The sequence below is a fragment of the Hyperoodon ampullatus genome (assembly GCF_949752795.1).
Source record: "Hyperoodon ampullatus genome assembly, chromosome: 3".
NCBI lineage: Eukaryota > Metazoa > Chordata > Mammalia > Artiodactyla > Ziphiidae > Hyperoodon > Hyperoodon ampullatus.
This window is the reverse complement of record NC_136916.1, coordinates 33,702,614-33,727,953: the sequence shown is the minus strand read 5'-3', so window position 1 is coordinate 33,727,953 and position 25,340 is coordinate 33,702,614. Positions and strand designations below refer to the sequence as shown.

The following is a 25,340-nucleotide window of genomic DNA, read 5'->3' as shown; positions in this document are numbered from 1 at the left end:
TTCTTTTTTTTTTTTTCCCACTGACGAAGGATGTATTTATTTTAAACCATTACATAAGATTCAGCTTAAGAATCATAAAGAGGAGATTTCTAATTGCCACGTCGGGAGGTGTTGAAAATCACACTGTGGTTGGCAAAACTTTGAAATATTTTTTTAGATGATTCACACATTTTCATGACTTTGTTACCCCCATCTGTTTCTCGTCAGAAAATCGTTATGCAAAAAGGCCTGTTTAGTGGAATTTGGGGAAGGAGGATCCAGGAGGGCTGCGTCCCTCTCTGCAGCCAGCCTGGGGAGAACACGAATTGGTAATTGGATGGGGGCATAGTTTTGGAAAAGAACTAAGCAGGTGGAGTCCTTGCTCCATGTCAATGGGGGATGGAGGGCCACAGAATGGGCTTGGAGCTGAAGAGGAGAAATGTGAGCCTCCCTAGGACAGCCAGACAAACAGAAAGACACACACACACACACCCCCCTCACAGATACCCCTCCCTGGGGCTTTTCCAATCTGTCCACCAGGGGGCACTGTTTTCATGTAAGCCCTAAAGCTTCTGAGCAAGATGGTCCCCTCTGAGCCTAGTAACTTTCAGGAGGGAGGGGCTCGGCAGGGCTGGGGGGCTGGTGGAGATACAGACACAGGCAGTCCTAAACCAAGGGCGTTTGGAGGGTCCTGAGGGGGATGCATCATCTTCTCCACTTACCCTTTCCTCCCTTGGTACTCAGGGCCCAGAGTAGCCCCATCTCACCCTCTGTCCAGCCTGCACAGCCCTCATGAAGCCCCTGGAACTGTTGGCCAAACATTGCCACCTGCAGCAATGCACCATCATTCACACCCAAACCACGCTGTTGGGCGAGGCGGGCGTGCCCCAGTATCGCATGGTTTCCTCATTCTCAGGGTCACTTTTGGCACACACTGCTGCCCTATTAGGACCTGCTCAAGATGAAATTTCCCCTCCAGGCCTAGGGCGCTCAACACTGAGGTGCAGATGAGGGCCAGTGTGAACAAAGTGCCTCTCCCAGGGGTGCCCCTCCTCCTACCTCCCTGCAGGCAAGGCCTTAAAGGCAAGCTTTCACCCTCCCAGAAGCCACAAGGGCAGCCCCAGCTCCATGGGTCACTTAACAGTGAGCAGTGTGGGCTTCCCTGGTGGTGCAGTGGTTGGGAGTCCGCCTGCCGATGCAGGGGACACGGGTTCGTGCCCTGGTCCGGGAGGATCCCACGTGCCGCGGAGCGGCTGGGCCCGTGAGCCATGGCCGTTGAGCCTGCGCGTCCGGAGCCTGTGCTCCGCAATGGGAGAGGCCACGGCAGTGAGAGGCCCGCGTACCGCAAAAAAAAAAAAAAACAGTGAGCAGTGACATCCCCTCAAACGGTCTGAATGCCATTCCTGACAAGAGTCCCAGAGGACACCTGGCAACCCAGAAGGCCTGTCCACATGTATTGTCCTCAGGAGACACAGAAGACACCCAGTGAAGACCCAAGGGTCCAACACTCACTAGGAATTGCTTTGCTTGGTGCTGTCCTGTAAGTGGGGCTCTAGGAAGTCTAATAAGCCATTGTACTCAGAAGAAAGCCCCGAGGTGCCATTTGGGGTCTCCGCTTCCTCCAGCCCCCCGTTTCCTTCTCAAGCTACCTGGGTCTTCTCCTGGAGCTGGAGCACTGCCTGCTCTTCCCGGCACAGGGTCTTTGCAGCCCCTCCCCTCTTCCCCGGTTACCTCTCTGCTCAATCATTAATTCCTCTGGGGAGTCTTCCGCGCCTTTGCCAAACCCCCCTTTCCGATGCTCCCATCAATCCCCCATCCTCCTCTTCCATAGCCTTTCTCACATTTGGGATTTCGTTTTTATTGGGATGATTCTTCGCTGGATATCCATTTCCACTGCTGCCTAAGGGCAGAGAACTTGTCTATGTGGTTCACCATGGCTTCCCAAAGCCTGGAGCATTGCCTGGCATAGAATATGTGCTCTTTGTTTGCTGAACACATGATGACCTGCTCCTTGCCACCTCCCTGCGGTGTCCTTGTGATGGAGGAGGGAGGAAGCCTGTCCAGTCTGAGGGTGGAGGAAGGGTGGGGCACGCGCATTCACAGGAAGAGCCTCCACACCCAGAAGCATCAGGACACGTAGACAACTGCAGGTCTGGCAGGCCTCGTGTGTCTGTTACTAATAATGACAGAAATGGCTTGCTTCTCTCCCTCTATAACTTCCTTTAAACTGCGTGTCCCCAAAGAGAAGAATCGATAAGCTATAAAATATACAGGTTTCAACCACTGGCCTGAGGCTCCTGCCCCTTCCTTCCTTTCCATCCTTCAGTTCAGTTGCTAACCTACTGCACCTAATACTAACTCTAGTAACAGCTAACACTGATGGAGCACTTACCAGGTGCCAGGCACTATTTTAAGTATCTCTTTAACTCCTTTCATCTTCACAACAGCCCTTTGAAGTAGCTGTGATTATTATCTCCATTTTATACATGAGAAAACAGAGGCAAAGGGAAGTTACATAATTGTCTAACGTCCTTTGGCTAATAACTGCCATTCCTAGAATGTGAATCCTCTTCAAACTATTTCGCCTCTACCAAAAAAAAAAAAAAAAAAGTCTTCCTCAAAATGTCTTCAGAAAATGTGACAAACGGCATGACCCTCCGTCTAATGTGATAAATCAAACCACAAATAGCCACACACAGAGAGCATCTTTGCATCAAAGGGTTTCCAGGGTGACGGTTCACGTTGTTGTGCGGTATCCATCACATGAAAGCCCCTATGACAGATTCCCCAGTAGCCCAGAACTAAGGGAAAGTTGCCTCTCTTGGCTTCTGGTCACCTTCCTTGTGTTAGACAATATTAGTTAAGTAATTTGTTAAGTTCCTTTCTCTGCTCTGGCTGCCAGGAAGCTCAGAGATACATTTTATGGTCTATTTCAGTAGCTTCTGTTAATTTCATTTCCCACCCCCCTTTCTGCTGACTTTATTCTCCATCCATCAGTCTTTCATTACTTAGACATGTATCTTTCACTCTGTTGTTCCCCCCCAACCCGGGGAAAAAAGATCTACCTGCATTTGTGTTCATTCTAAGAGACTCCAAAACCTTTTTTGAAGAAGGTAGGGGTTTCAAACAAATTATCATTTAAGGTATCATTCTGTTACCTTGTCAAGGAACAAATGTTTGGGTCATCTCAGCCCCTGCCCACAAACTACTGCCTCCTTCCCTTTCTCTCTCGCCACACCCACCACATCACCATCTCTGGAAACACTTACAGCCTTCCTTTTGCAGTTCTGAGTCTAGAGTTGGTGCCCCAGGATCACAGCTGCAGCATTTGTGGACTGCCTCAGCTACATGCCCTCCAGGGTCCCCATCCCCATGAATAAAATAATGGCATTGGACTCCATCACAGGTTCTCACTTTTTTAAACCTTTGTGCCCCCAAATTCTTTCTCAAGCACACTTCCACTAGCCAAAAAGATTCTGTTGAATTTTACCTTTTGTAACAAAGTTTTATTTCCAAAATAATAGATATTCTGAATATATTGGTAACGCTTTCTCAATTCATAGTCTTCCTTCTACCCCCAAATTCTAATACTTCTCCAGGTGCAATGGTTCTGTGGCAGCCAATATTTTTTTTTAATTTTTATTGGGGTATAGTTGATTTACAGTGTTGTGTTAGTTTCAGGTGTACGGCAAAGTGATTCAGTTATGCATATACGTATAACTACTCTTTTTTAGATTCTTTTCCCATATAGGCCATTACGGAGTATTAATAGAGTTCCCTGTGCTATACAGTAGATCTTTATTAGCTATCCATTTTATATATAGTAGTGTGTATATGTTAATTCCAATCTTCCAATTTATCCCTATCCCCTTTACCCCCTGGTAACCATAAGTTTGTTTTCTATATCTGTAACTCTCTTTGTTTTGTAGATAAGTTCATTTGTACCCTTTTTTTACAGATTCCACATACAGCAGCTGATGTTTTTAATGCCCAGTATTGATTCTCCTTTCTCTGGTAATACATCCCAAGTTTCCTTTGGGGAGTGGCTCTGTCCATGCAATGAAGTCTTAGAAGGACAGTCACTGAAGGTGCCCTAGCCAGAGGGTGAGCACATGAGACACCAGCCCAAGCAGTGCCATCTCCCTGGAAGGTAACTTTTGAGCACCATGTCCCAGGATGTGCAAACAGTGATGCCTTAAGGATGCTGCCCATTCGTTCCTGCTACCCAGACCCCTGAAGCTGCCCTGTTCCTAGTCCTTTATTGCAGCTTGGCCACGCAGCTTTTACTTAGTTCTCTAAATTGAATAGCCTCAATGGATTCGTTTTTTTGTTTAAGATACTCAAGTTGGATTCTGTTGCTTACAACAAAGAACTCTAACTGATACATAACTCCCCCAACTAAGAATAATTGACCTGGACTATACTTGAGGTCTCTTTTACCTCTAACGATCTGTAATTCCAGTAACCTCACACAACATAAATGACAGGGCTTCGAGGTCAAGATTTAGGAGAAGAAAAAGGAAAATGTGAAAGCTACAGAAAGAAGAGATTTAAAATTTTGTGGTAGGTTAATTACTGTCTAGCAAATGTTCATTCCCTCCCTTCTATCTTAATGGGAAAAATAGAGTTTCCCATTCATGTTGCGTTGGACCATGTGATCTGTTTTGGTCAATGGAAAGTGGGTGTCAAAGAGTGCTAGTTCTGAGCGCAAGGCCTTAAGAGTCCTCCCATGTTTCGGTTCACTTCTCCCCCGTGAGAAGAGTATGTCCTGGGAAGAATGAGACTCACATGGAGCAGACCTGAACCCAACTCTCAGCCTGGAGCCAAGTTTAGTGTAGAGAAGCTGAACCCTAGACAGCCTGAGGGTGCATGAATAAGAAATAAATGCTTGCCATGAAATTTTAAGGATTCTTTTGGTCATGCAGCATTATTATGGCAATAGCTGACTGACACAAATTTGTTTTGATTTCAGTCAACTTTTAGCCTAACAATTTTCAGTTTCATCAGGCCTAGGGAGGGGTGAGGGAATGTCCTACCTGCTACTTTGACCTGCTTGGAGGCACAGGCTTTGCAGGGGAGCACCTGGAACTCTTCTGCCTGGTACATGGAGTAATCGGTACTGGCAATGACCAGGATATCTCCGGGCTTCCATGATTGTACATTGTCTTCCAGATTCAGGATGGTGCTGTTCACGTTGGTGTCGATGGTGACGGTGAGTTTTGGCCTCACTGTAACCCAAAACAGGAGAGATTGAGAGATAAAGCTTTGCTCCTGGCAAGCTTCGGACTCCCTACCTCTTCCCTTCCCCTCCCTAAACCAGTAAATGCCAGGTTTGCCTATCCAAAACCCAAATCACCAGGCTCACCCCATCCAAGTCTTGGTACAGGTTTTTTGAAGTCAACAAAAACCCTACCAGAAAAGAGCCATTCATTAGCTCTGGGCAGCGGAATTTTCCACTAACTCCTTAGCTGGAGTTAAATGTGGCTGCCTCACCACACCCATTTTGCAAAAGATGTGAAACAAATATAGTCCCTCTCAACTATTATTTTCAGTAGCTGTAAGCCTCCCCTCCAAAGAACTTCCATCCCTAATGACTGCCTTCTGGAGATGGCCAAGTGCCCCTGAGAACAAACCGACCATTTCCAATCCCTTCTAACGAGCACCTCGAGAACCGGGTTTAAAATAATAGCACCCAAAGAGGCCATGAGCTGCGTGTCTATGAAGGGGAGAGCTGCAGGAAGGTCAGCTCTGACCACTGCACCCTGGTTTTCTTGGACCAGGCCCTTCCCCTTCCTGAAAGGCATGTGGGCAGGGTGGGGCTCTGATGGCTCCTGCCAACTCCGAGGACACTCCCACGGCTCCTGTGTCACAGAAGTGCTCTCCATCGCAAGCTTGGCAGGAGCACGGGGTCACTGAGATGCCCAGAGGCAGCTGACCCAGCCATCGAAACTCCCAATGCATAGCTGGCAGCTCAAGGAACCGAGCCACGGTTGCATTTCTGTCCCCAGCAAGGAGCTGCTTACCAGGCTTCCCACAGAGGAACCGCACACGGTAGCTCTGGCAGTCTTGGCCCTGGTCATAGCACACAAACCTATAATCCTGGCCTCTTTTGTAGACAACCTCGGTGGTGAGGTTAACTCCATCCACTGTAGTGGCCTGAGAACAGCATGGAAATTACAGAGCAAAGTCATTTCTTTTTGCAAAGAAGGAAGGTGATGATTAATGTTATAAACATATACGCACGAGTCTAAAATTGTTCCTGCTGCAAAACTTATTTACAATGGCCTTACATTATTATTCTAACGTTTCCCCTTCTCGATTTTGTATAAGAAAGACAGCATGAAGTCACAGGATGGATAAACATCTTGCCTGGGGTCCTACCATATTTGGTATCCAAACCAGGGACTGACTGCCCTGGTGAACATTTTATGGAGCATTTACAGAAAGCACACACTCTTTTAGGAGCTGGGCTGGCTGCTTTCTTACAACTTGTACCACTCACCACCACGAGCACCATCAAGAGTGGCCAACATTTATTGAAGACTCACTATGATCAATCCACTGGTGCCTAAATGTGGCTCCACATCCTGTGGGGAGTCTTTAAAAATACTCACGCCCTGGCCCCATCTTCGGAGTCTCAGATTTGATTGTGTCCAGGGGGCAGCCTGGGCATCAGAACTTTTAACGGCTGCCCAGGTGATTCCAACGGGAAGTCATGTTTGAGAACCCCTCTTATAGTTATGGAGCTACATACATTATTTCATTTCCTCTTCTTGGCTATGAGGTCTATGAGGTTGTTGCTGGTTTTACAGATTTGGAAACTGACGCTTAGAGAGGTTGGGTAACTTGCCCGTTTGAATCTGGATGCATCCAACTATATGGCTGGTGCTTCGCAGCCCCTCCCACTGCTGCCCTCAGGCACTACTGCCTACTGCCCTTGGTTCAGTGTCTGTCTCCTTCCAGTGGCTGGTGGGTTCTGGAAAGGCCAGGTTTTGCCTCCCTCCCTGATCCCAGCATCCAGCCCAGGGCCTGGCACAGAGCACAGTCTCAGCTGATGAGAGCTGATGCGCGAGAAGCTTCAAGGCCAGGTAGAGAATTTAGGGAGTGGGTTCAGAGAAGGGCATGATCCCTGCCAGCTGGGGCTCATCCCAGGGCCGGGGTATGTCTGCATCATGACTGTGGCTGTCATCAGAGACTTGCAATTTAGAGCAAGGCCTGCAGCTGTTGTCCTCTTTGGCACAGAAACCAAAGGGACCAGGGCTGGGCAAATAGGAAGGTAAAATATAGTCAATCTAAAAAGGCAGGGTGGGGGGCACTTTTAGGAAACCCTGTTTTGAACCCAGCAGATAGCCACTGCCTTTGGCTTGGAAGGAGAGCTATGGAGACGTGAGTCCAGCCAGAATGAAAATTCAGCCCTTTCATGTAAGCAACACACTCACAGCCATTATCTGGGGTGGTCTCCGCAGCAGAGAGGCAGGCGTTGCAGACTTGCTCTTAGAAGAAAACACTGAGGCTCAGAGGGGTTTAGAAGCAAGCTCAAGGTCACCTGACTGTCAAGCCCATGCCTCTGACCCCCAGATCTTTTCCCCTGAGGCCAGCATGTTTTTCAATGAAGACACCCCTTAATATTGAGAACTGAGCCTGAAAACATCATCCAATGGAGCTGGACATTTTTTAAGGTGCAACATCCAGTAAAAATTTCAGGAAAACCTCTACTCAGTTTTGCTGCTTTTCTTTTTTTCCTTTTTCTAACCGTAAGAACAACCTTAGCTTTGGATAAGAAGAGTAAAAAAGGCTTTACCACTGTCCAGTGAACCTTGATCTTCACTTTAAGTAGACACAATGTGATTGTTATTCATGAAAATAATTATAAAATAACTAGCAATATCATAATAAACAATAACATAGGAAAATAATTTTAAAATAATAAAAAAATTATGGGCACTCACTATAGGTCAGACACTTCATGAATTGTTGCATTAAATCCACAAAATAATCCCATGAGGGAACAATTATTATCTCCATTTTTGCTTATGAGGAAATTGAGGCACTAAATTAAATAACTTGACTGATATCTATGGCCAGGATTGCTAGTGAGGATGATCCAGGGTGCAAGACTTAAGGCAGCACTCACTCTCAGGGTTATGCGAGTGCAGAGTCGGCACCTGAGAGCGAGTGCCACCTTAAATTTTGTGCCTTGGGCCCCTCACACGTCTAACCCTAGTCCTGTCACTGCTGATAGGCCATAGCTCACAAGTGGCAGAGCTGGATGCAAACTAGGAGCTATCTGGTTTCAAAATACATCTTCCAACCGCCAGACTGACCTCCAGCCACTGTGCCGGGGATGAGGGGGAAGAGGGGACTTGCCCAATATGGTCTCAGCCCCAAGGATGTGTGAGTCCAGTAGGTCCCACTGGCCTTGAAGGGCGGGTGGGTTTTAAGGGAGAAGGTGGGAGGAGAGGAGATTTCAATCCAGGAGAACCTCAAGAAGGGTGATGACATGGGAACAGGGGACTGTGGTTCTGGTTTTGATTCTGCAGAATCACAAGCTATCGGATCTGGAAAAAATTTCCTTGACTGTGTTAGTCCTATTTCCTCTTTCTTTCCCACTTGCCATCCTGCCTAGGTGACAAATGTCCTTAACACCCCCTCCCCATCCAGAGGATTTGACCGTGTCAGGGTAGAGCAAGTATCTGGGGGACCCCTTGTGTGGGGCGGCCACAGCCCTGGAGAGTCTTCAGGTGCACTGGGGCCTGCACGGTGGTCAGAGGTGGCTAGTGACCACAGTAACCTGTTATTTCCCATAGTGGCAAAAATGGGCACATGGGCATTTCAGTTTTGTTTCAGTCTCTCTGGTGGGTTAATTAACTAGGGCATTTAGCTCCTGGCTGATGTGTCTGACACTCTATTTATAAAGAGGATGTAATCTTGCTTTTCTCACCTGTGGTAAACATAGGACAAGCCTGGCTTTGCTTTTCTGACTTCAGAAAAACCCGGAGTATATTCTACCTCATTGTCTTTTATGACTAGAAAGAGATGTTCTGGCTAAGTCTGGGGCCACCACCGATTAAAGGCTGATGGTGAGGAGAAAAGGGATGAACCTGGCCTTTCCAGGATGGAGCACTTCCTCCTTTCCTTTAGAGGTGGAGCTTTGATTCACTTTTGGAGGCACGTGACATGTTTTTAGATGACTGCCTCAAGAAGCCTTTGTTTTGCCAAGAAAAAGCCAAGATTTTAGTCTGGAATTGAGAGTTTTGAACTAATAAGGGGTTTATAACGCTCAGCAAAATATTGTCAAAGAATGCACTTTTGCGGGAAGGCTGGCCCAAGCTTCTGGGTAATGGGGAAAACTGTTGTTGGGTCTTTTATTCTTCTCTGGACCTCGAATAGTTGAGACCTTGAACTCAGGGAATTCATTGTCAAGGCTATTCCTTTTGTTGGAAGGAAACTGGGCCCTGCAATATGGCGGCAGACTGGTGGTTACAGAGTCTGGGGTTGGGTCCCCGTGGAAGGTCTTGGATTATGGAGCTGGTGAGCAGTCACATATGATTATATATGTAACATATGGAAAAATATGTATACTTTCTCCAATCTCTTCTGCTATCTCCAAGCCTTTAGTAAAGTTTCATTCACTGTGTTAGCCTGGGATTAATCGTGCTTTGACACTCTCAGGGAAGAGCCCATATCTGTGCTGGGAGCAAAGTTACTGAGAGCTAGAAATGCCTAAGGAAAGCTATTTTCCTAGCATGGAGAAGTGGTCTTCTAAACAACAGTGATCTGGAGCCAGGCAGCTGGCAGAGCAAACACCAGGGGGGATTTGCAGAGCATGGAAGCATTCCTCGAGGATTTCCAGAAATACTTGGGCAGGGAGTGCTGGTATAAGACTGGACTTCCTGTAGCCAAGTGAACTGGAGGAATAAAATGATGGCTCTTTCAGAATTAGAGCTGAACATTCAGGGTTGCAAGAGAAAATTAAAATTAAATCTGGGAAGTATGTGCTTTGGGGGAGTCAGAACATTTTGATTCTGTTGGACCCAAGAAGAGTCTCCAACGTGTAACTGAATCTGGGTAAATCCTTCTCAGTAACGCTGGAGCCACGTGAACGGAGAGCCTTAGCCAAACAATGAGAAAGGTTTCCCTGGCCTTTGCTAACTGCAGAATAGAGTGTCCTCTCTCGGAAAAGTAGTCCCTTGTCCCACAGTCCCTCTACGATGCAAGGCAGAGGGCAGAAGTCCTGCCTCAGGGTGGGGGTCAGTGGGTGGAGAGGTGGAAGCAGTCAGATGACCTGGGACCTGCGGTTAGATAATCTGAAAGAAGGTGGTGTACAAATGTTGCTATTTGTATTGGCTGAAAGAGGATAAAATGGGCAGGGATGGTCTTTCTCAAATGACTCCTAATTCTCTATCAAACAGTTAAGTGGCCCCAAACCTTGTTTTGGAAAAAGACCAGGCATAAGGAAATAAACTCCATTTCCTTGCCCATGTCTCTGTCTTTCTTATGGTCCTTTGAGCTCGGAAGCTTACCGGCTGAGCCACTGAATTGTGAGGGCTGCCTATTCGCCCCACATTTTCATGATGGAGCCAGCTGGGAAAGTCTAGGTCCCCTTTGGACAGAGTTAACTCCAAGTGAAGATCCCGAGCAAACACCATCCATTCTGCAAACGCCGGCTTTCATTAACTGAGTGGAGAACAAGGCTGTAGGTGCTCTCCACCTGGGCCAGGCTCAGCTTGCACCCAAGTCCCGGCCAGATCCTGTGCACTCGAGGCCCCAAAGGAGACCAACAGAGGAGTGAAGCTGAGTAGGGCAAACCCAACCCCACACTGGGCACCCTCAGCTGTGGCTGAAGAAGCAGCTGGGGAGAAGGAAAAGGAACTCAGCAGTAGGACCCAGGAGAGAATTTGAAGCCTAGCTTTGAAACTCACTGGTGGGGAGGCCTGGAGCAGATACACAGCTTCCATGTCAGTCTCTAAAATGAGAACAGTACTCTCTGGCTTTACCAACGTCACAGGAGGGCCGTGAGACTCACACCACCCAAATGGCACGAAAGTCTGTGATCTACAGAGTCTTCTTCAAGACAAAGCCTTTATAACTACTTGGTTACCTGTATATCAATGGGGCGATTGCAGATTTTCCCTGGGTGAGTGGCCCGGAGGTCTGAAATTTTCTCCCCACCTTTAGTGTAAGACACGTGGTCACGTTCAAACCACTCTGTCCATTGCACGTCTGGGAAGAAAGCAAAGAGCAGGGTCAGACGAGCAGGGCACAGGAGAGCCAGCCACACTTGTTGTAGCCCCCAAGCAGCCTCGGCACAATGGGAATTGAATACCATCTGTCCAGGTTCTCACCAGGCTGGGTACCGGGGGCTTCTAAACCATCTGTCAACTTCCCCCACCTCTCCCACCTTTTTAGTAAAAGTGCCTCTTATTGACTATCTTATTTTATAAAAGCAATAGATATTCTTCACTACGGCCAAAAGGAGAAAGATGAAATCCATCCATGAACCCATTATCCGAGGATGGCAGTGAGGATTGCTGCTTTCCGTGCCCCCGTCCCCGTGTGTGTGGGCTCCTTGAAGGCTGGTTCCTACTCCTCCTGTCTGTGTTCTCTGTTCAGTGCCATCGCCTGGCACAGAAGAGGTATTCCCTGAGAGAAAACATCCCTCTGGGCTATTCACCACGGAGCCTTGATTAATTAAAGACAGCTCTCAGTTGCAAACTAAGTCGACACTGCCACAGTCAAGTGGTCCTATTGGTGCAAAAGAAAAGTCCTCATTCTTCAAAGCCCTGGCCTTTTAGCCCCCTGTGACATTTTACCAAGGTGTCCCAAACTCCTGACCTTGAACCCACTCGCTGGATGAAGAGACATTGAAAAGCTCGCCATGCTCCGTCCGGAAGAGTTTGAATACCCGGGCAGCAGCAGAGCCGTGGTGTCCTGTCAAAGAGGAGATCAGAGGCGTCAGCAACCAGACCGATCCCCAAATTCAGAAGGATGTGATGCTAATGCAGAGAAAGCCCCCTACACACATGGGTCTTGAGTCATTTTGTTAAAAAAAAAAATTTCAGGCCAATCACTCCGGAGCAGATTATTTATTGCCCCTTCTTTTGCTTCAGTTTTGCAAGTTTAACTGCAGTGTTCCAACAACGCTATACTTTGGAACCCCATCGTTTCTCGTGTGAATTCCTCTCCAGGATTAGAACCGGCAGTACCTTCCGAAACCTTCCTTGGGCAGAGGAGGCTGGTGCTATGTGGTAACAGCCCATCCAAAGCATCTTTTTTTTTTTTTTTTTTTTTGGCCACACGGCAAGGCTTGTGGGATCTTAGTTCCCCGACCAGGGATCGAACCCAGACCCTCGGCAGTAAAAGCGTGGAGTCCTAACAACTGGACCACCAGGGAATTTGCCAAAGTGTCTTTTTAGCTCAAAATATTACCCTTGCTGGTTCTGTCCCAGTTCTCATCTTTCCTGTGTCACTTGTTTTGGATTAAACCAATGACAATTTCTTTGCAAATGTAAATATTATCTTAGTGATTGGCCTTAAATTAGTATGGACTTCTGTCACTCATGTAACTTGGCCATTAAGCAGCTAGTCACTCAACAGGGTGTTGGGTGGTGGATCAGCCATGTTCTGAGGGTGGAGGGTGGTTCAAAAAGCCCCTGAGTCTCTTGGTCAGAGAGACACTGGAGGGAATTTGGCCTCTCGCCATTTATTACCGTGATACTCAATGTGGTCTTCAACAGAGGAAGAGGGATTTCCTTTCACAGTTAGGAAACTCCAAGGGTGTCTGAAAAAAAAAAAACAACAAAAAAGTTCTTCACACGTCTGAGCCTGTACTACAGGTAGAGTTGACGCAGAGTGTCACACAGAGGCTGTTTGGGGAAATTAGTTTCCAGGCTGGGCTTCCCTTTCTCCAGAAGAAAAAGAGCCTTTCTCTGCAAACCCTGGCCTTCCGAACCACTTGGCCGGCCTGATGTTTGTGGACTGTGAACCTCTGCAACTCCATTCTGGCAGTTGACAGGGTATGAATCACAAATAACAAACAAGCCCACAGACCTACGTACCACCTGCCAGGCTCAATTAGGTTCTGAAGCAAGTGCTCTGATTCCTTTAGGAAAACAAGGAAACATGCTCCAAGGGAGAAAGGTTATTTCTCTCATGAGTTAATCTCGAGGAAAATGCCACGGGCAGATGTGACTGAGTACCCAGGAATCGGCACTGGGCCTTGGGAAGGAAAGAAATACCTCTTCTTCCTAATGAGAAGCAAAGGAGGAAAAGAGGGGGTACCATCTTGGAAAGTTATACACTCCTCTTTTCTCCATTGAAGCGTGCACTGCTCTAGGGTGGGAAGGTTTTCTGATCCGTTTTTGTCTTCCCCCTAATACCTAACCCAGCCTCTTGCTTACCGTGAGATGTCAGTAGGTCTTGGTCCTCAATAACTTTGATTATTTTTGTTTTGATCTCTTATCTTGGAAAGTAAGTCTTCATCGAGGTTGGGGATTTGACTGTGTCACCCTTGCTTAAAATCTTTCAGTGCCTACCCATTTGCATAAAAAGCAAGCTCCTTGGCCCACAGCAAGCTGCCCACCTTGGCAGCTTCACCTCTCACCCCTCCTGTTCTTGTTCTTTCACGCCCCGTCATCAATTCCCATTTCATGTCTGCCTCCTGGCGAGAGCTCAGTACTTCCAGAGACAGGTCAGAACTTACCATGAGAGCTCAGTACAGCTAGTCCAGCCCTAGTGCCTTATGGCAATATTTGCTCAACGGTCCCTTCCTGGGTGAATGAACAAAGGATGGGTCCAAGTCTCTGATCTTCTACTGATTTTAGGTGCTTTGAGTTTGTCATTCAAAGTGGGTCTATACAAATGAAGGGTAAAAATGTAATCCCTGCCTACCTATCTCCTTTACTTATAGAACATAGCACCCATCCTTCCGTGGCTCTTGTTTATAAGGAGAGAATAGTTGCTAATGTTTATTGAGTTCTTATTCTGTGCTACACACAGTGGCAAATATTTTGCTCATATTATCACATTTATCCTCCCCAGAGTCCTTTGAGCTGGCTCCTCAAATATCCCACTGTACAGACACAGGAAGCCTGCAAAGAGATGGTGAGCCACTTGTGCAGTCACCTAGCAGGAGGTGCAGCCCAGACTCAAATTCAGGCCAAATCGGACGCTAGATCGTGGACGTTCTTCTGCTGAGGCCCTACGTAGCCAGTCCCTTTGTGGTTTTGCCTCTCATTGGAAATTAACTAACTGGCCTTTTGGCTTATGACACAATGAAATAGCAGCACCCTTGGTTTTTGTTAACAAAGGAGTTTTACAATACTAAAGTGTCACTGTCATCTTTGGCTGCTTGAGTTTCCTGCCCAAACCCTTCCAGAAGGAGCAGCCCATGGGCACTCAGAAAAAGCACCCTGGAACCCAGAGTCCTGTCCCTGCCCAGAGGACCTCTGCCCAGGCAGTAAAATTGCTTTGCTCAGAGCCCAGAAAAGGCTCTGGCCTGCCCCCATTTTGCCCACGGTCTACAGAGCTGGAAGGAGGTGCACCCCTATCTCCAATAGCCACGGGACAGATGATCTCAACTTTCCACTGAACTGAGATCTGATTCAACATGATTAAAAGGTGTGGCTACTGTGGGTAAATGGCTTCCTCTTGGTGCCAGCAGGTGCGCATGCCAAAGTCAGGCATGACACTGCAATCCAAAGCAAACAAAACACGCCCTGGAGCACATCAAAGGGCCCCTTCTGCCGGGGGGCTTGGCTGGGCAGACGCACTTTATGTGGTCTCTAAACAGATGTCTGCCAAGCCCCCCAGGCGTGTTCTGACCCCGTTGCTAAAGAAAGGGAAAATGACCATTAGCTGTACATCTGAGGCACGGCTTTCACACACAGTAGATGCTCAATTAATATTTTGTAAGTGGCCGATTGAATGAATGAGTTCATATACACAGAGACCTGTGGAGCTTGAAGAGTGGAATATGCTTAAAAGGAAAACCAGGCTCCCTTTAAGAACAAGCCCTAATATGTCCAATGCGGATGGATCACATGTCTGCATCCCCCAGGGTCACCACTGAGGGTGATGCCGCCTGGGGAAACGAGCAAGGAAGTCACGTAAAGTCAGCCTGGGGTAGCGATGCTTCAGTGTTCTGGAGCCCTGGGGAGGTGGAAGTGATGGGCGATACCTAAATCCAAGGTGTAGGAAGTGTTTGCTGCCCAGTTTGGTCATCGCCTTCCTGGCCACGTCGTCCAAGTTTCGAGAGCCTTCATCATTCACGGCAACAGAAAGGATCCTGCCGTCGGGCACTGTGTTTAAATACTGGGCCAGACGTTCACTCTCTTTCTTGGATCTATAGGTGTCAAATCTAAAAAGAGCAGAGAGAGGGGATTTTAATAGTCCTAACAGTGGCCCAGAAAGAGAACTCTAAGCACCTACCTGTGGTATGACAACTAACACGCCACCCAAAGATCTCAAGGGCTATGATTTTTCAAGAAAAAAGCTTTCATTACAGCAAAAATCGATCATCTCAGACTTGACAAAGATAACCCACCCTCATCCATGTACAACAGCTATGAAATATAGATCTCAAAAAACCTATATCACAGGTGACAAGAATTTACAAAGGAAAGACCCAGTTGTGTAATGATCCCAACTCTAAGTATAAAGTGTACTTATTCAGTATAAACATTTTGTACAATGGCAACAGAAATTCCGAAAGCATCTGTCTTAGAACTTCACAAGCGAAATAATTCTAAAACAAGTCTAGAAAAATAAACCAGCATGAATAGCCAAGATTTGGGAAAAGGAAAACAGTGGTGGTATGGGGAGTGGGGAGGAATGTATGGATGCTCCTGAGTCTTCAAACTTGTTTTTAATTGTTCCCATAACCTGGTCTGACCCCACCTAGGCCCCCTCCTTCTCCAGTGCCCCACCCCAGGAATCATCTGCTATGAGCCTAGTACAGCTCAGGGTCCCATGATCATACCCCATGCCCACTCCTGCCTTCACTCATTCATCCTTACCTTCTCTCCAGCCAGTCAAATACTTCCTACCATTCAAGAGCCGACCTAAGTTCTTGTTTCTCCAGGTAACCAGGTCTCAGGTGACCACAGCCTGCGTTTTTGTGTGTGTTCAGGGTTTATTAATATCCTTACTCACACACATTCAGCTCTCAGATTCTTGAGCCCACTGACTCATACTTTACCCGAAGGAGATTAGGAAGGAGGAGGTCTCCTGTCTTTGGAACCTCCACATCAGCTATCTCATTATGCACTTCAGTAACGAATTCAACTGCAGGTTGGCTGCTGCAAGTAACCATGTTGTACTACTTAAGAAGCAATGCCATATCCGGAGAAAACCAGAATTCAAAAGGATGCATGCACCCCGATGTTCACTGCAGCACTATTCACAATAGCCAGGACGTGGAAGCAACCTAAGTGTCCATCAACAGAGGAATGGATAAAGAAGATGTGGCACCTCTATACAATGGAATATTACTCAGCCATAAAAAGGAGCAAAATAGTGCCATTTGCAGAGACGTGGATGGACCTAGAGACTGTCATACAGAGTGAAGTAAGTCAGAAAGAGAAAAACAAATATCGTATAATATCACTTACATGTGGAATCTAGAAAAATGGCAGAGATGAACTCATTTGCAAAACAGAAATAGAGTAACAGATGTAGAGGACAAACTTATGGTTACCAAGGTGGGGGAAGGGGTTGGTGGGATGAATTGGGAGATTGGGATTTACACTACTATGTATAAAATAGATAACTAATGAGAACCTACTGTATAGCACAGGGAACTCTGCTCAGTGTTCTGTAGTGACCTAAATGGGAAGGGAATCTAAAAAAGTGTGGATATATGTATACCTGTGGCTGATTCGCTTTGCTGCACAGCAGAAACGAACACAACATTGTAAAGCAACTATACTCCAATAAAAAATTAATAATAATTAAAAAAATCAATTGAATATAATATAATAAAATTCAAAACAGAAAAGAAGCAGCACCAAGGAGTCAGAACACAATTGAGGAGACTGTTCTCTCTCCAGTGAAGGTAGAGGCTCTCTGATAGATTTTGTGTCAGTCAAGCTCAGCCTGGCTTCGTTAACTGTGGTCTGAGGATTGCTCCGTCCCAGACCAAGCAGGTGGCTGTCAGCCTCCGCGGGGACAATATAGTGGTTTAGGGCCTGAGCAGATCTGGGTTTCAATTGCAGCTCCAACACTCCCCAGCCTTGTGACTGAGCAAATTTAGCCTCACCCAACCTCAGCGTTCTCATCTGTATAACAAGAGAACCCACCTGACAGGGGGTTTATGAAGATTCAGTTATATATGGCACATAGAGTGGTTAACACAGGGTTTTGCACAAAGTCCAGTGATTGTATTATTGTTACTAATATCCACCAGAGGGCAAGGCTGGCTGTCCTGCGTGCTCCTGCCCACCCTGTCCCATATCACAGCTGATTCCCTGCTGCCTTCTTGTGGATGCTCACAGCTCATGCCCTGTTTTTTGGGGGGGGTTTTTGCGGTACGCGGGCCTCTCACTGTTGTGGCCTCTTCCGTGGCGGAGCACAGCCTCCGGACGCACAGGCTCAGCGGCCATGGCTCACAGGCCCAGCCGCTCCGCGGCATGTGGGATCTTCCCGGACCGGGGCACGAACCCGTGTCCCCTACATCGGCAGGCGGACTCTCAACCACTGCACCACCTGGGAAGCCCATGCCCTGTTTTTGAGGAGTTCCATATCCCCATCCTCCAGCAGCACCAGGAAAGCTGTCTCTGCTTGCCTACTCCAGCTGTGCCCTTCCTAGTGGATCTTTCTCTCTGAGTGGCCTGGGACAGCCTCTGCAAGGCCAGGGCAATAGCCCCCGGGAGAGCCCCCTCTGCAGGATCTGCCAGCTGATACCTGAGCCAGGGCAAGGGACAGGGAGCGGGAGACTTGCCCTATCTGCCTCTGAAGTATCTCTCAAGTTCATCCACTTCTGTTGCCACTGCTTCTACCTGAGTCCTCGCCAGCGACCTTGCTTGCCTTGACCATGCAGAAGCCTCCTAACCACCTCTGCTGGCTTTACTTTTGCCCTCCACAAACAATCCACTCTACACAGCAGCCGGTTCTTTTAAATCAGATCGTACCCTTCTTAAAGCCCTTCGGTGGCTTTGCATCCCACTAAGAATAAAACCCACCTCCTCACTGGGCCTCCAAGGCCTCCACGCCCGCCCCTGCCTAAAACTCTGACATTATGGCATCTCGTTTCCATCCCTCTGCCCTCCCATATCTCTGCTGGCCCTTCCTCCCTGTGAGAACATCACGCCCCTTTCTCACCTCTGGCCCTTTGCACATGCCACTCTGTCTTGAAAACTCTTTCCCTGACTCAGCCTTACCCGGCGGTCCTCAGCTCAAATGCCGCTTGTTTACACTGGCCTTTCCAGACCACGTGATGCAAAGTGGTCTCCTCTAGTTACCCTGTACCCTCTCACTATGTCTCTTCCCCCTAATTACCGATGATCACAGCCTAAAACTATGCTGTGCTTACATGTGTGTATGTGTGTGCAAACATGCCTGTTCCTGTTCAATTCAGCTTGGATTTCTGTCTGTTTCACTCACTGCTGTGCTCCCAGCACCCTGAGCAGTATCTGGCTAGGACACATGCTCAGTAAGTGTATGTTGAATGAATGAATGTGTTTACGTGAAGGCAAACCTTACCGGTCAGAATGGATGACTGTCCCTGATTTGGGGTCAATGACATGAACAATGACTCCACGGTGACCCCAGCTCCTTTCGAAAAAATAACCTCCCTCTTCCATGCCCCCGGGGTGAAGAGTCTTGTTCAGAAACGTCCAAGAGAGCTTCTTCTGTCCATGCAACTCAAGGGTACCTCCTCTGTCGACGCCAATGTACTTGAGGCCAAAGTAAGGGTCTGGTTGAATGTCTTCATCAGCCCTACAAGAGAGAACAGCTCTCCATGGTTGGCCGACACCTCTCTTTACTGGATGCTAAGCCCAGAGGGGACTGCACTGCTCTTGACTCCCACTGTGGCCACCTTAGACCCCGTTACATCTGGTGATTGCTCAAGGTCAGTAGACATAGCACTGGCAACCAAGATTGTCCCACACCAGACCAAAATGTGTCCAATGGGCCAAGCAGAAATACTCATCAATAGTTAACATGTTGGCACTTCTTTCCAGTTCTAAGTATGTTATATTTTGGTCCATATCAGATGTGGGATCACCTGGACCTGGACTGCATACCCTTGTGTATTCTTGGCTACTGATTCTGAGAACTCTCAATTGCTTGAAGAGGGAGCACAGCCAGAGGCAAATACTGCATGGAATTTTTCTTTATCTTGTCCATCATATGCTATTAATAAACATTCACAGAGACTCTCTCAGCCATGACATGATTAGAAGGCAGCTGAAAGGCTGGCAGGGATTTCTGTAACTTAAGTCCGGACCTGAGCCACAATAAATAAAATGCCTCATGCACTCCACCAACTCACCCAAATCGCCACTGTCTGTCTCGATCATGATTACCATCTGGCAGGACCTAATGATAATTCCTTTCTTGCACTAAAGCCTTGTTGTCTTACCTCCCTCTCTTCCATGAAAAACCTCCTTCCCGTCAGATCCAAGAGTATCATGTGACCCATGGAAGCTGTCTACCCACCTTCCATACAAAATGATGCTGAAATTGCCCTGGAAAGGGCAGAGGGCACTCCCAGCATGCAGCTCTCCTCCGTTGTCAATCAGGATGTGCCGGGTACGCAAAACAATTGCCTCATCTTGGTCTTTAATGACTAGCTTTCCTGAAGAAGTAGGAATGGAGTGAGGTTTAGGAAGACAAGTCTTAGTGGTGAGATTATAGCAGAGACAAGGGCAGACCTCCTAAGCCCCTCATGTCATCCCTCAGGCAGGCAAAGAGGCGTGTCTTTCCAATACTTCCATGCTTGCTGTGCTTACAGTGGTTACTCTTCTGTCTTGTGATGTGTAAATAATGCCTAGTTGGTTTACTGCTATCGCTGCATGTGCTGCATTCAATGAGCAAGCATCTGAAGCTCAGATAAGCAGGAATGCTCAGAGCACCAATAAGAAGTTTCCTCTATAAATGCTTCTTTCACTAAGATTGGACCTCTGACAAGCCATTCCTAAGTGCTCAAAGCTGATGGTTATCTCAAACAACCAGATGCTCTGACATGAACCCAAAGCATGTGATGTTTTTTCTGTCCATCTACAGTTATGGCAACCTGCATCCCATCTGCTAGGCTCTGAGGCAGCGGACCAGAGAGCGATGGGGTAGGGGAGGGAGACTGGCTTACCTCCCTCTGAGATGCGGATGGAATGGACCGTGGCAGAAGAGATGAGCAGCAGTGTTCTGCCCTGGCCTATGTGCACGTAGTAGTCTGGGTCATGGCCAGGATTCCAGGGCTGCAGCTCGGGCCACTGATCAGGGCATTCAGCTGCCACTGCAAAGGACAGAGAGATGTCACTGTTACCACCCACCAACCTCCCCAAGCAAGGACTGCCACAGATCACAAGCACGGTGGGGTGGGGAGTCTATCATGCATTTTCATGGCCCTTGCCTTCTCCCTACTAGAGCTCAAAGCAGGGCCCTAGAAAGCAAAGAGAACCCCTGACATAGGAGCCAGGAGGCCTGGGATTTAGTCGAATGTCCTTCATTAGTTCATCCTTTATCTGTGAACAAGTCACTTCCCTCTTCTGGACTCAGTTTTTTCCTTTATAGAATGAAGGGTAGACCAGATGACTCCTCAAGACATTCCAAGATCTAAAGTTAGGCAATGATTTACCCAGATTACTTGTATTCCAAGTCATCCTTTCCCCTGGAAAGCATTGTTTAAAAAGTTGGCAAAGCCTTTTCCCCTTCTGCCTGAGAATCTGATTTTTAGTTAATTTTCTCTGTTTCCCTGGAAGCCTGAGAAAGATGGTATTCTATAAAGCATGTTACCAAGCAACATCTTATAACAAAAGTGACCCCTGTTTAGTAAATGGCATCTAAACTGGGAGGAACTATGCAAAATTTATAATGATCCTGGTGGAGATGTCTTGCTTGGAGGCTTCCCTGAGTGCAGGGACTCGTAATTGGGCAAATCCCACACAGCAACTCTGAAAGTTACATCTATGGAGTTGCTATAAGAGATACTAGCTCTGACGGGGCAATACACACACCTGTCCAATGATAGTCTTGTTTCCTCTCACCTAAGGAGCTGTCACCTGGGGAACAAAAGAAGATAGCTTCTGGAGGCTTGTAGAATGCTTCCAAGACCCCTCTCACGGAAGAGAAACGCCTGACACTGCTCTGATGGTGGGCGGTGTTTCTGTCCTAGGCCCTTTGAAGTTATCCTGATGCCAAGCATGGCCTGTGGTAGCCTCATGGGTCTGAATGTTTAGTTGAACTCAAAGCCCCCATGGTGGGTGTTGCAGACTTCTCCCCGATGCAAATAGAAGCAGTGGGAGGAGTCTCTCCTCCTATGGCTAAGAAGGCTCTGTACCCCAGTGGGGTACCATGTATGGTGAACCTAGGAGGACTGTCTCAGAAACTGGGAAAATTTCCCTGGACAGCAGGGAAAAACCCAGAGGGAAAGCAACAGGAAGAGGCAATGGGCAAAACAAAATGAGAATGGCTTGCCTCAGTGATGGAGCCCCAGTGCCCTCCTTTATTTCTCTCACTAGAAAGTTGTGAGCAAGCATGAAATAGATTTTTAAATAGCTGGAGCGGGATGGAGGAGAAGGAAGGTGAGGTGTAGTAAACCCATGGCAGGGGCAAGGTTTCAGATGGTGAAGACCCTGGGGAAGGTACTGGAAGGAATGGATGCAAATTCCACCCTTGGGCACCAAGCAAGGGCCACTAAGGGAAGCCATGTCTCTTGAGCCAGGTGGATGCAGTGGATAATATCCACGACACTGGATGGGACCCCAGAAGGAATTCTGGCTTCAGTACAATTAGTAGCATGTCGGTTCTCAATGTGACTTGATTTCGATGTGGCTGTCTCTAGGGTAAGATCCCATGTTTATATGTTTCAAGAGAACTGGAAGGGCGCTGCTCCTTTATCTACTCAGCATTGCCAGATGTGGACTCCGGAAGCCCACATCTCATCACCGTCCCGGCCCATCTGAAAGCAGCGGCTGGCCCTTCTCTTCTCTGCAAGGCACGGTGCAGGCGCTTGGTGCGTGTTTCCTGAGTCTCACTCCATACCCTCCCCTCCCATACTCCATAACATCCTCCATTATGCCCTGTCTGCCTCACTGTCAGCCCTAACTCAGGTTTTGGATCTTTTTTATTAAGAAGAGAATTTCACTGTTTTGGGGAGTTTTGCTAAAGCAGCCCTTCCAAGATTCTGTAAACCCCATGGGACTCAAATAGTGGCAAAACAATGAAAAAATGTGGCATTTACTCATCGGTGGATTTTTCATTTTAATGTAAGAGCAGGGTTGCCAGCAAGCTGCCAGGAGGGGCCGAGGTAGGGGAGGGGGCTGGGGGCCTCTGCCTGGGCACTCAGTAGCCAAGGATGATCACAAGGGTTCTGGAGCCTCCGTCCAGCTGAGGGGCTTCTGAGGGCCAATGCCCATCCCTGGGTTTGCCTTCAGATGGGTCAAGTGCTTGGCTGGCTTTCAGCAGAGGTCAATCAGAGGCCCTGGGCTGCCCTCCACCTAGTCCTGGACCTGGAGTGTCTGTTTCCAAGGTGGTGACTCCTCAGCCATGCAGGGAATGCACGTGGCGACTGGCGAGCCCAGAGATCCAGGCATGGAGCCATGAGCGTGCCGAGAAGCAATCATTCCAATTCCACAGGACAAAGCCCAGGGTCTCACCACCCACATCTCCTAGGAGAATCCCAACTGCCCCTTATTCTCCAACTGCACGCGTTTGTGTCATTCTTTGCGTCCGGATTTGGAGGCGGTCAGCCTGACACTTGTAGGCTCTCCTGTCATCAGGAGCACAATTCCCGGAGCTCCAGCAGCTCTGACCCCACAGCATAAGCACTGCAGTTACAAGACTGGCCGTGGATGAACGCCCCTTCACTGGAGCTGGAGATTTTGCTCTTGGTAAAAGTTGGTTTCAGTGGCTCTTCATTTGTAGGAATCAGTGAGTAGCTGGCAACGGTCAAGGCCTTTGCTGAGATATCACCACAGCAGCCACCCTTCCCAGGAGGGGCTGCAGGAAGTGGGATTCAGAGTGGATGCAAGCTCTACTTGGAGCATGAATGGCAGGGGGTTGGCTTCTGCATCCCTCTGACGTCAGAGAAAAGCAAGGACCAGAGGGAACGAAAGGCACAGCCTCCTTTCCAAGTGGTTTATAATCAAACAGAAGAGAGAGACCCAGGATGTAAGAGGAAACACCCAGAGACCTCCCCAAGGCCGCGAGGTGATTCACCTTAAAAGAGAACCCTAAACCCAGTTCCTGGCACAGGGTCAGTGCCCCCTTGGTGGTTATTAATTGAATAAATGATGGAAGGACTAAATGAATGAATTCAGGCAATATTGACGATTGTTGCATTGAGAGTGAAAATATTGCTTGCTTGCTATGTCCCCTAAGGACCAAAAAGATTCTAGGGCTTCCCTGGTGGCACAGTGGTTGCGAGTCCGCCTGCCGATGCAGGGGACACGGGTTCATGCCCCGGTCCGGGAAGATCCCACATGCCGCGGAGCGGCTGGGCCCATGAGCCATGGCCGTTGAGCCTGCGCGTCCGGAGCCTGTGCTCCACGACGGGAGAGGCAACAACAGTGAGAGGCCCGCGTACCGCAAAAAAAAAAAAAAAAAAAAAAAAAAAGATTCTATAAGGAATCACATTGAAGGGATTTCACTAGTTATGATTAGAGATTACTTCCTTGCACCAGTGGGTTGAGAAAAACAAGATATAATACAATGTAAGGTCCTTTATTCTTATTGTAGAAAAACATTCAGCTCAAGTGATAATAATAGCATTTTTTAAAAAGCAATCCATGGTGGTGGCATTATTACTCAACCTCTATTCAAAATTTTTAAATTGTCCCCATCTCTCAACTTCTACCCCAAGCTTGGTTTATCTGATTGCTTTTTTTGTAGCCCACACAAACTTGCCTTGTGCTTCTGGATTTTAATTCAAAATCAGTCAAAGAAAAAGCTGACGATATCGAGCTCAGAAAAACAGATCTAAACCTCACCTAGAGCATCATGGCTAACAAGGTGCTTTAATGCACCCAGATCTTATGACGGCAAAGCAGGAAGGGAACACTGAGATCAGGTGGCTCGGAGGCGGCAGGCCGGCTGGCAGATATGTGTTGTTTGCTCTGTTCCATCACCACCCTGAGTGTTCGGTAAAATTTCAATTGGTTGCCATCCTTTAACAAGTAGAGAGCTTTTACATGAAAGTCTAGATTGCTGACTTCTCTTAAAAATTCAATAGGTCTTGCAACAGGGGCCCCGCCTCCCCATGTGGCAGCAATTGGCCGGGACTGAGAAGTGGGTGTCCCTGAAGAGGGGCCTGAACTCCCCAGGTGACCACATCTCTACCTGGCCAGCTTCACTGCTTTGTGTCATGTGCCTGGTTCCCGTAGACACTGAGTTTGGAACCCCTGAGCCTAGTCTAACCCCCTCATTTTGTGGATGATGAAACTGAAGACCAGGATAAGACTTGCCCAGGATCAACGGGTTAGCAGGGGTAGGCTAGAGCCCAGTCACCCTGACCCCACCCTGCGGCTCCTTCTCCTGGCCTTCCTCATGGAGATGCAGAGGTCCAGCTGCTCTGCAGTGGCTCACCTGTGGATGCAGCACCAGGAAAGTGGGCCAGGACGAACCAGCCGATTGTCAGCAGCACCTTAAAGGAGACGTCCGGACCGTGAGCTGCTCTCATTCTGGCAGAGCGCTCCCTGAAATAAAAAAGCACACTGAGTCAGACCTGCAGCCTCCCCAGGCTGTGTGGGGCAGACACACACACAGAGACAGGGCCACACGCACACACAGAGGCCGTGCCAGTATGGGCATACTCCAGCCAGCCAGTGCAAAGTCCTCAGCTGCCATGACTCAGGGCTGGGCAGATCAGGGCATGAAAGCCCTGTCACTGTCCCACCTGTGTCCTGCAGCTCAGAGACCCGGTGATGGATGGAATTTCATCCTTGGCGCTCGAGCTCACTACCCTCCAGAATGAAGGGGTTTTTTTTCCCTTAAGTTAAAAAACAGAGAAAAACAAAAAATATTCCCACTGAACATGAGCTGGAAAATACATGCCACCAATTTGCTGTGTGATCTCAGCTGATTTGATTAACCTCTCTGGGATTCAGTTTCCTGATCTGAAAAATGAGGATGTGGACTAGCTGGTTTCTAATATCAGCCTGTGCTTCTAAAACAAGTCTTGATGATAATATTGAGATCCTAAA

General features: G+C 47.9%; 1 protein-coding gene across 1 annotated transcript in view; it reads right to left on the bottom strand.

Annotated features, from left to right (window-relative positions):
* Positions 1-24,817, bottom strand: part of CEMIP (cell migration inducing hyaluronidase 1) — a gene marked incomplete at both ends in the record, with an annotated part of 72,116 nt that extends 47,299 nt beyond the window's left edge. The window contains 10 exons of the mRNA XM_079700840.1: positions 5,016-5,207; positions 6,003-6,135; positions 11,081-11,202; positions 11,815-11,910; positions 12,690-12,760; positions 15,158-15,337; positions 18,679-18,915; positions 19,639-19,777; positions 20,288-20,434; positions 24,724-24,817. Of these exons, the coding sequence (XP_079556966.1) occupies positions 5,016-5,207; positions 6,003-6,135; positions 11,081-11,202; positions 11,815-11,910; positions 12,690-12,760; positions 15,158-15,337; positions 18,679-18,915; positions 19,639-19,777; positions 20,288-20,434; positions 24,724-24,817 (1,411 nt within the window). The remainder of the gene's footprint in view (positions 1-5,015; positions 5,208-6,002; positions 6,136-11,080; positions 11,203-11,814; positions 11,911-12,689; positions 12,761-15,157; positions 15,338-18,678; positions 18,916-19,638; positions 19,778-20,287; positions 20,435-24,723) is intronic.
* Between the last annotated feature and the right edge of the window lie 523 nt (positions 24,818-25,340).